General features: G+C 63.8%; 1 protein-coding gene across 1 annotated transcript; it reads left to right on the forward strand.

Moving 5' to 3' along the window:
* The first annotated feature begins 1,598 nt into the window (after nucleotides 1-1,598).
* On the forward strand, nucleotides 1,599-8,619 carry DOK1 (docking protein 1). The gene is made up of 5 exons (XM_082316382.1): nucleotides 1,599-1,684; nucleotides 2,050-2,346; nucleotides 5,129-5,240; nucleotides 5,396-5,568; nucleotides 7,139-8,619. Exons 1-5 carry the CDS (start codon nucleotides 1,622-1,624, stop codon nucleotides 8,249-8,251), a joined length of 1,758 nt encoding a protein of 585 aa, XP_082172508.1. The 5' UTR covers nucleotides 1,599-1,621; the 3' UTR covers nucleotides 8,252-8,619.
* Nucleotides 8,620-10,330: the final 1,711 nt, after the last annotated feature.

The raw sequence follows: 10,330 nt of genomic DNA on the forward strand, positions 1-10,330 counted from the left end.
AGAGCCAGTCCATATCTAGGGTATGCCCAGCAACACCTTCCTTTTCTATGTTCGCTCTTTATTGACAAGCTACACCCCCTAATTCACAGGCCAGTCCTCGGGGTGCGTTATGCCGGTCAGATCATCATTTCAGACATCTACAAAGAGCTCCCACTGCGGCACTTGGGTAACTGCACCAGCACATGGGGAAGGAGCATGCCGTGCCGGGCGTGATGGCCCTGGACCCCCACCTCCCGGGGCTTGTGGGCTCTGGTCACGGGCTGTGGCTCACAGCCCCCGCTCCGAGCTTGACCTGTGTTGTAGAAGTCACTTTTTAGCTGACATAAGAATCCAAAGACTTGCTGAAGCCTTGGACTGCAAGCCTTTCTCCTAGTTACGCTGACTAAATGCTGATCTCTTACCTAGCTGCACGAAGGACGGTGCAAACCAGGAGGGTAAGGGAGCCGCGACTGTCGGCAGAAGCTGCAGCTAATCACGATAAGAAAAGGATCGTCCCGCCTGGATACGGGGGAAGGATCCAGTGAGGAACAAGAAGGGCCCAGACCCAAATATTGCTGTGGGACCGAGCCGTCGCCCGAGGGGAGGGGAGCTTAAACTGCGAGTTTGTAATTGCCCAGGGCTTGCTTTGTTCGGGGTCCCTCTCCGGAGGCACCCAGCTCGAGCTGCTCTTCACCGCTGTACCACTCGACAAATTCCCCTGGCGTACGTCGTGTTGGAGACTGTGCTTCGGGGAGACCTGGGGTCGAGCCCGCGGGGAGAGGAAGCGCCCGAGGGTGACCGTGTGTGTGTGTGAGTGTGTGCGAGTGTGAGCGAGGAGTCGAAAGGGGCACCCACCGGCTCAGTGGAGCTGCCCGCTGCGAAGGGCCTCCGCTCCGAGCAGCTGACGTCTCGGGTGGTGTGGGCGCGACGCCCCGAAGGGCGTGTGAACGCTCGGGCGGCTGCTGCTCCTTTAGCACCGGGCTCAGCAGCCGCCGCCAGAGATGGAGAGCTGCAGGGCGGGAAGGCCCCCACGGCCCCCGCCGCCGGGGCCGGGGCGGCAGGGATGAGGCCAAGGCGCCACCTCCTCCCGGGCCTCGGAGCAGCGTGGGACACGGGCTCCGGCGGGTCTGGAGGCCGAGACCTCCGCCGTGGGACGCAGGCAGCACGGCCGAGCGCAGCCCGCCACGGCAGGGGCCAGCCCCTTCCCCGAGGGGCTGCAGCTCTCCCGCCTCTGCCGGGGCACGGCCGGCCGCCGGCGGCGGGGGCAGGGCACGGCCGGGCGGAGCGGGCGCCCGGCGGGGCCGGCGCGGCGCGGGAGCCGAGGGCGCAGCTGCCGGGGCCGCGGGGAACCACCCGGAGACCCCAGGCTCCCGCGGAGGCCCCGGGGCGCAGCCGCACCGCGGGCACCCGGGGCCGCGCAGCGGGGAGCGGGAGCGGTGCGCGCCCCGCGCGGCCGCGCGCGTTCCCGTGAGCACGCGCGCGCGTGCCCGTGCCTGGCCGCGCGCGCGCGCACGCACGCACCCACCCACCGGGACACGCGCGCGCACGCACAGCGCCTCCCCCCGCCCCGGCCCCGCCCCGCGGCGGCGCGGGCGGCGGCGGGCGGAAGCGCGCGGAGCGTGGCGGCGCGTGGCGGCGCGGGATGGACCCGCCGGCCAAGGAGGGGCCGCTCCTCGTGCAGCACAGCCACAAGTTCGGCACCAAGGTGGGGCTCGCGCCTCGGCGCGGGGCGGGCGGGGGCGGCGCCGCGCGGCGGGGCCGGTGCGGGGCCGGTGCGGGCCGGTGCGGGCGGGCTCTCCTCCCCCCTGCCGGGGGCCGGGCGCTCTCCGTGCCGCCGCCCGGGCCGGGCCCGCTGCCCGCGGCCGCCCCGGCTGGGCGCGCTGCCGGGCCGCGGGCGCCGCCCGGCGATTGGGGAAGTGGGGCCGGGGCTCGGCCCGGCTGGGCGCGGGGGTGCGGGCGGGCGCGGGCGGGGCCGGTCTCCGCCGCCGCCCGGGAGCGCCCCCCCCCCCCCCCGCCTTGGCGCCCCGCTGCTGCCCGGCCCGGCCCCAGCGCGACCCCGCTGCCTTGCAGAGGTGGAAGCCGAGCTGGTTCGTGCTGTACCCGGCCAGCCAGCACGGCGTCGCCCGCCTGGAGTTCTTCGACTGCAAGGAGCCGGCGGCGCCGCCCGAGCGGCTGGGCACCAAGCGGCTGGACAAGACGGTGGTGCGGCTGGCTGACTGCACCAGCGTGGCCCCCGTGGCCGAGAGCGGCCCCCGCGCCGGCATGGCCGTCTTCCGCCTGGAGACCAGCGGCAGGAGCTACCTCTTCGCAGCTGACAAGCAGCAGAGCGAGGAGTGGGTGGCGAAGCTGTGCGAGATCGCCTTCCCGGTGAGCCCCGGGGCGGGCGGAGGGGCATCCCGGCGGGGGGGGGTCCTGGCACCGGCGCCGTGCGGCGGGGGGGTGGCGCGACCCCTCCCTCCCTGCCCAGCGGGAGGCCCGGCGGTGCAGGGACGGAGACCCCGAAGCACCCGTGAGCGGTCGCAGGCGGTCAGAGTGCGTGGCCCTGGGACCGCGGTCCCCTCGCGATAGCTCCCGCCGTGCCAGCAGCCAGGCGGGTTACGGGACTCTGCGCCGTGCTGTCAGGAATTCTTGGTTGCAGCTACAAATTTCAAGTTGGGCTCCCCTCCCCCAGCATGAAGCCTGTGCTTGGCCCCTCTAGAGACCTGGCAGGGGCCGGGTGATGGCCGGGTGATGGCTGAGGAGTGTTTCCTCTTGGCCCAACCACCGCCACCTTTCCTGCCGCAGCGGCGGAAGCAGAGCCCCGAGAGCATTGCTGTGCCTGGCTCTGGGACCCACCTGGCTCCTGGGCGGCAGCGCCAGCAGCCGTGGGGCCAGTGCACCCCCTCGCCCAGCCCCGGGGCTCGCTCCTGCCTGCTGCCGGGAACGCGCCATCAGTGCTGGGCCTGCGGCACAGCCCTCCGGCTCCCCTGTCCCCTGCCCGCAGCCCCGTAGCAGCTCTGCAGCCTTCCCTAGAGCTAGCGGTCAGCCAGCGCGATGCCTCCCTGTGAAGGCAGTTTGGACAGCGGGTGGCCTACGAATCTGGTCATCCGCACCTCTCTGCGAGAGCAGCCCGCACCTGCCCTGCCCCACGGGTTCCCTGCTGTGCCTCCTAGGAGATGTTTGCACAGCCCTGGGTTGTGCCTAGCCGATTCCAGGCTTCGAGGGCTGGGCAGGGCTGCCTCGCAGGGTGGCTGGCTGCACAGCTGGTGATCCCAGGATCTTCCCACAAGGATGCGGGTGTTTGCCAAGCGTGATTTACCTTAAGCCTTTTTTTGTCCCTGATTCCATCTCCCTGCAGTCTGCTGTCAAGCCAAATGTGTCTGTGCAGCCGGCAGCCCTGCTGACCAGGCCAAAAGACACCGGCAGGGTATTGGAAATTACTCCGTGTCCATGCCTGTGTCTGTTTGGTGCACAGTGTTGCAGCCTTTTTCCTGGAAATGGCTTGCAGGGCTGAGCTAGGGACACAGCACGTGCCTTTGGAGTGGTGCAGGGTAGTGGCGAGGCGGGGGAACATCTGCTTGCTGCTCATACCTTCCTTCACAGGGTAGCTGTCCGTTGCGTGCTTGAGGTCCAGAAGCAACCTGACAGTTTAGGAAGCAAAAGGCTGCAAGGATGGCATGTGCTCTAGAAAGGCCTGGCCTGGGGCAAGAGGCGCAGGAGCTGCACGTGGCCTCTCTGCAAAAAGCTGGAGATTCTCAGTTGTGATTTCTGGTCATCTGCATGGAGAGCATGATTTTGTGTCATGTTGTTTGTTGCTGCCCGGAGGGTAAGCAGGGTCTAGTAGCTTGGGAACTGGGGCCAGAGATCATTTGGAGTTGAGAACAGAATTGCTTCTTCTTTTGAAGATGAGGGAAAGCGCAGTCAAACAGAGCTCTGAAGAGCTGTCGCAGTTCAGCTGGCCTTTGACTTCCCGATCGCAGGCTGGAACCCTGCTGCATTAGATGCTTTAGCTGAGCAGGAGCTGCTGCTATCAGCATTAAGGGCACTAGGTTTTAGCAGTCCCCGTTCTATTTAGGAGCCAAACAAGAGCCTTTTTGGGCCTTGCCTCTTGTTAAGAAGCTCATGTGGCTAGGTTTTAAACTGAAGCTGTGACAGCTTCCCTTCTGCAAAATGTACACTCTGCTGCAACCCCATCCCACGTGACCCTGAGAAACAGCTTCCAGCTCCCGTCCAAATACAGACCCTCATGCAACGGTGTGAAGTCTGCTGAAGCAGCTCTTGCTGGGCGCCTGTGAGCCTTTGATTTGCATGGGCTTCCCTGGAGGAGGATCTTTGTTATTCAGTGGTAGCATCAAGGGTGCATCCCCCACACAGGCCCTTCAGGGGACCCTGCTGCTGGGACACAGTCGCTGACAGAGTGTGTGCGTTGCACTTTCAGTTCTGCATGCGCCTAAAATAGAAGTGCTCGCTTCCCTTCTGCGGGCTGTGCGCTGATACTAGCGCTGCCTTCCTGCCTGTGCAGAAGCAGGACACAGACCCTTGCGTTACTGGGTCATCTCATCAGCTCCCTCCTTTGCTCGTACCTCTGAGACAGTGTGCCTGGGCCCATGCGATGCTTTGGGCGCCGATGTCCCCTGTGCTGGAGCGCATCGGTGAGGAAGCAGAGCTGTTCTCTGCCTCGGCACCGGGGCACCTGCATGGGCACGCCATAGCGGTCAGATGAGCAGCAGTGGAGCGGGCACACGGGACCCCCAGGTGCTGCCCCGCAGGAGGCCATGTCTCAGTGCTGGCTTGTGCTGCACTGGGCAGGGTCTGGAGGGTAGGGCTGCCGGGCGTAACTGCTTGCTTCTGCACGCTGTCCAATGCACAGCCCAGCCGGGGCCCAGGGTGGTGCCGGGGGCTCCAGGGAAGCCCCTGCTGCGCTGCCCGGCCCTGTTCATCTGTGTTCATGTCGCCTCGGTGGGAGCGGGCCTGAGGTCTGTTGCTGGCTCTGGGCCGGGAAGGGCTTGGTATGGCTGCAGGATGGACAAGCTGTGTGGGGCTGGGGTGGGCCCCTCGGGGAGGGCAGCGGGGCCCAGGCGATGCGGGGCTGGGGGGGCAGTGGCTGCAAGGGGACCCAAGGGCTGATGCGGGAAGAGGGGGCTGGGGCTGATCTGTTCTCCCTTGTCAGGGAAATGGCCCCAGTGATGCTGGAGTGGCAGCCCGGCGTGGCAGAGAGGGCGGCGAGGAGGCGCTGGCCCTGGAGATGGCCGTGAACTCCATCTACTACTCGAGAGACGAAGGTGGGACCTGCTGCTGCCCTGACTTCGGGCCACCTTCTGCGGGGCCTGTCCTGCTGCTGCTCCACCACCGGGACTCCGGTGGGCAGGGCGAGGACTCGCCTGGAGCTGGGGACATGGCTTCCTCCGCCCTCCCCTGAGCATCCCTGTCCCCACAGTGAATGCCTTCTGGGTGACGGTGCAACGGACTGAGGCCGCGGAGCGATGCGAGCTGCGCGGTGCCTACGTGCTCAAGGCGGAGCGTGACAGCCTCATCCTGAAGGACCCACGGACAAATGAGATCCTCTATGTCTGGCCCTACCGGCTGCTCCGGAGATACGGCCGGGACAAGGTGGGGGACGGGGGGGCCCTGCGTGCCACGTGCTGAGGCCTGTTCCCCCGCAGGCTTTCCGTTGCTGAAGGGTAAGGAGCTGATGTGCCCAACCAGCCTGCGGCAGCCGTGCAGCACGCCCTGCCAAACGCCAGAACTGCTACAGCCCTCGGCGACCACAGCAGGGTCCTTGGGGCATCTGTGATCCTGTCTGTTCCTAGCTCCCACCTGTGTCACTGTGCAGGAGCATGGGCTAGCAGGACGCCCGTCCCCACCGAGGGCATGGCTGTGCAGAGCCCCTCTTTATGTGGTCCTTGCCCCACTCCCACTGGGGCCATTGCAGCTCCTGCTGGCCCCTCTGCTTGCCATCCCCGCAGCTGGCTTGCCCCCGTTCTCCATCCCAGCGCTCCCCAGCCCATGCCGTGGGCAGGCATGTCCTTCTGTGCTGCGCACAAGCTCTCCCCAGCCTCCAGGGACCTTGGCTCCCTGCAGTCGTGGCTCTGCCCTGGATTCAGTCCATCCCCCCCAAAGGATGGTGGCCAGAGCAGGAGGGGCTTTTGAGACACCAGTTACTGTGGATTTGCGCACCTTACGGGGCGTATTGCTCTTAGCCTGGCTGACCTGTGTAGGCCCGCACAGAGGGGCCACGTGGTGTGAGGAGCAGGCAGCTGCACCCACAGGTCCCCCCCGAGCAGCTATCGGCTGGCTGTGCTTGTGTTTGGCAGTGTTGACCCACAAAAGGAATTCTGGCCCCAGAGGCTTTTGCAGCAAGCCCAGAGACTGCTGCTGCATGTGAGAGCGCGCCGGTGAGGCAGAAAATCTCACCTGGATTCAGGGACAGGTTCAGAAAGTGTGGGCATCTGCTGGTAGGAACCTGCACATGAGTGTGTGTTCAGGCCTGAGGAACACAGCCTTGGTGCAAGACTTCTCTTTAAAGTACTTTATACCATTAACAGAGTAATGCTGGTAAGGCAAATGCTTCTCTTACTATTGGTAGCCAAGCTGCTGCTTCTGGCCTTTCTCCTGTGGAAAGCTGTGTTCCTCCATCTTGTATCTCTTCCCTCTGGATTGCTTCCCTGCTGCTTGACTCATGCTGACTTACCCAAGATGCCCATAATAGTTTCCCCTGCTGAACTGTCACTCACCTTCTCACCCTACTCGGTTCTCAGTGCTAACTGCGTATTATTTCCTAGACTATCTGGTGCCAGTTGTTGCTGCTGCAATTGCTCAGGTAAGGCAGCAGGTCTCCAGCAGGACCTGCAGCTCTGGCCCTGGGGCATGTCGCAGTGATGTCCCCTCAAGTGTGCATCCTGCTCCAATTTCACAGCTTGTTCTGGGCTGCTGGGCAGCGCGGCCTCCCCCTGCCCAGGCGCTGTGCAGCTGCTGAGCACAGCACGCCCCTGGGGTGGTGCTCACTGAGCTGTGGCCCTCGCTGCGGGGAGCAGAAGGAGCAGGATGTTCAGTGAAGTCTCTTGCAGCATGTGCAGGATCAGCACCGCAGCCATGCGCCCTTCAGCAGGAAGCACAGCCTGCACGATGCGCTGGGTCGGCAGGTGCTGGGCAGGATGTGACCCTTCCGCTTCCCCTGCAGGTGATGTTCTCCTTCGAAGCTGGCAGGCGCTGCGACTCCGGTCCAGGGAACTTCACCTTTGAGACCAAGCAGGGCAACGAGATCTTCCGCCTGGTGGAAGCCTCCATCCGGGAGCAGAAAGCGCAGGTGGAGGAGAACCGGCAAAGCTGTGACTCTCTGGACTCGGACAGCCCCAGCGTGGTGCTGATCCGCCAGGCTCTGGCTGACTCCCTGAGCCTGGAGCTGCCCGCGGCGGGGGATGACACCCTGGCACCCAAAGTGGGGCTGGCGCCCAGGCCCAGTGCAGTGGCAGAGGAGAGAGACACCACGTCTCTGCTGAAGACCCGAACTCTGCCAGAGCTCCCTGTGCCGCAGGCCAAGCCCGCGGTCCCGAGCACACCCCCGCGCTCCCCTCTGCCGAAGGTGCCCCGTGCTGTGCTGCCGGCCGAGGACCCGTCCAGCGTGTACTCGGAGCCCCTGGACTCGGTGAAGGGCTTCCGGCCCTGGCTGGACCCGCTGTACTCGGACCCCATAGACAGCAAGGCCGTGAGTGGGGCCAAGGCGCCCAGCGGTGCCTCAGACGAGACAAAGCTCCGGCTGCCGGCGCCGCCATACTCGGGCACGTACAAGCAGGTCTGGGCTGAGGGACGCAGCCAGGCCCCCGCGGTGCCCGGGCAGAGAGAGCACATCTACGATGAGCCCGAGGGTCGCGCTCCCCGCTCGCTGCCCCCCTCCGCCTGCATCTACGACGAAGCACGGCCCACGGGCGAGGCCTGGCGCACCCAGGGCCATGACGACAGGAGCGGCTACGAGTATCCCTACAACCCCAGCACTGATGACTACTCGGTACCTGCCTTCCAGGCCAAGGCCAAGGGCCCCAAGCCGGTGCCTGCCCCCAAGCCTCAGGCAGCCTTTATCCCTAAAGGCACCGAGAGGAGCGGGGACCCTGGCAGGTGGCGAGGGAACGCTGCTCCTGAGAAGGCGGTCGTCAAACCCAGCCTCAACAGTAGCAACAACAACAACGTGGAGGTGCTGTACAGCCAGGTGGTGAAGCCCCAGCACGTGCAGAAGAAGGAGCAGTCTGTGGATGAGTGCAGCTTATCGCCTGTCTACGAGGACTTAGGAGAGATATAGCATGCTGCTGCTCTGTGCCTGCCCAGGAGGGACCGGGGGGCCTAGGCCCGTTCGTGAGCAGTGCTGGCTGCTGTCCTCCGCGGGTCCTGGGGGTGGCTTGAGGCTGGGACTGTTCTGGCTCAGGCAGAGCCTCTCTTGCTCACCAGCACCGCGGGGCTGCGTTTCCCTGGGGGCCCTTTCCGCAGCAAGAGCAAGAGAGCTGTGGCTGGTGCAGGTGCCAGCGTGCCTCTGGCTCTGCTGCCGCCTCCTGATCCGCAGGAGGGCTGGCTGCGCCGCCCTGCCCCTGCTGCTCTGGCTCTGCTCTGGCTTCCTCTCTGACCAGCCCGCAGGGCTGGCATGCCCGTTGTGGTGTGAGGAAGACTGCTTGCCCTCAGTCTCCAAAAGTATTTTTATACAAAATTATTTTAATATTAAAATCTGTATGTTTTAGAATGAAACGTTTGCCTGTGGCATGTCTGGGCTGTCAGGCACACGGATGGGGAGATGCTGGTACAGTGCTGTGGAGCAGGGCGGCCCAGCTGAGCAGTGCTCACATGGTGGCACGTTCGTGCCTGTGCCAGAGCTACTGAGCTAAGAGGAAACCGCGAAGAAGAGCGGGTGCCAGGTTCAGCTGTGGTGCCAGGGGATTAAGGGATATGAGAGTCAGGCTTGCAGATACCTTTATGTGCTGATCAGGGCACAAAATGTTGTGATGGCCTCCAAGCGTAAGGCTGAGCAGGGCCAGGCTCCAGCGCTGCTGCAGCTCGGTGACTGGTGATTAGTCACAGGATCGCTCCTTCCCCAGCCTGATCCCTCTGCTGATTTCCCCCTGCTCCCAGCTGCTCTTGAAAGGCCTGGAATGGTCCAGTCTGGATCCCACTGACTTTAATGGCAAAAACTGTGATCCTTGCTGTGTGGTCTGAGGTCAGGGGTTTGGCTGCGATTGCCGTGTGGCCAGCCTTGGGCAGAAACATATGCAGGGGAAAAACAGGTTGTCCTTTTGGTGCTGATAGTGGTTTTGAGATATTTTATGTCCCTTCTGTGCGGGGCTAGACCAGGCATCCTGGCATGGGCTGTCCCTGAGTCTGGATGGGGCTGCTGATGACTCCTGCAGGCTTACCAGCCTGTTGATGCAGACAGCAGCAGAACAGCCAGCTGACAAGCAGCACTGTGGTGTACCTGTGCAGAGGACTAAGCATGACTTCTGCAGCCCCAGCTCAGACCCAGGAAGCCACAGACCATTGGGGAAGTCTGGAAGATCAGGTTTGGGTCCCCAGACTGGTGAGATGGTGACAAGGCGGTGAGCTCTGGGCGTTTGTCTCGTGCCCAAGTTGCAGGGGGGAAGCCTCAGTCCTGTAACAATACAGCACAGCTGTAGGCAGGACCAATTTGTGGCTGTTCTGTGCTGGGTCCTCTTCCCCGCTGGGGTTTTGCTGCAGGAGAAGGGAGAAAACCTTAAGGGGCTTTGGGAATCTGAGGGAGGCTGAGGCAGTTCCTGCCTGGGACAAGAGGCATGAGCAGCAGCCAGCTGCTGCTCGTGGTTGGCTGCTGGGTGGTCCCGTGCTTGTGTTCCTGTCCATGGCGGTCCGTGCACGCATCCCAAGACCAGTTCTGCCCACTTGTTCCAGAGAAGAGCTCTGGGCATCGGTTAGCAGGGGGCCCAGGCCACTGGCTCATAATCCTTGCTTGTGACTCCAGTGTGAGGCTCCAAGACTTAAAGGATGAAGAGCAGCCTCCCAGGAGCGGAGCCCCGGGGCTCTCCCTTCCATACAGCCATGGGTGTTTGTGCATCTCCATCACTGCGGTCATGTGTGCCATGGCTGAATTCAGTCTGTGTACTTTGTACTGGCTGCATCCTGGCAGCCAGTCCTGAACAAGGCTTTGCTAAGGTGCTTGGGGATGCACGGCTTATGCTTGGCTGTTCGCTCTGCCCATTTTCTTGCAGTGCAGAAATGGTCCTGGATGAGCAGCTTTGTTTGCTTCTGCCCCGTCCAAGTGCTATGGGCCAGATCGGGTGGTGCGTGGGAAGTCCTTCGGATATCAGACTTCCTCATGCGAAGACAGCCTGTGCGCCTCCCTGTTCTCTGCTAAAACCCCATG

This window comes from Platalea leucorodia (assembly GCF_965183815.1).
Source record: "Platalea leucorodia genome assembly, chromosome: 6".
In the NCBI taxonomy this organism is placed as follows: Eukaryota; Metazoa; Chordata; class Aves; order Pelecaniformes; family Threskiornithidae; genus Platalea; species Platalea leucorodia.

Bases quoted from the DNA above. Each gene is read 5' to 3' on its own strand.
- DOK1 (XM_082316382.1), top strand. From the start codon at position 1,622: ATGGACCCGCCGGCCAAGGAGGGGCCGCTCCTCGTGCAGCACAGCCAC. The intron at 1,685-2,049 runs GTGGGGCTCGCG...GCTGCCTTGCAG, and splicing joins GCCACAAGTTCGGCACCAAG to AGGTGGAAGCCGAGCTGGTT. The intron at 5,241-5,395 runs GTGGGACCTGCT...CTGTCCCCACAG, and splicing joins CTACTACTCGAGAGACGAAG to TGAATGCCTTCTGGGTGACG.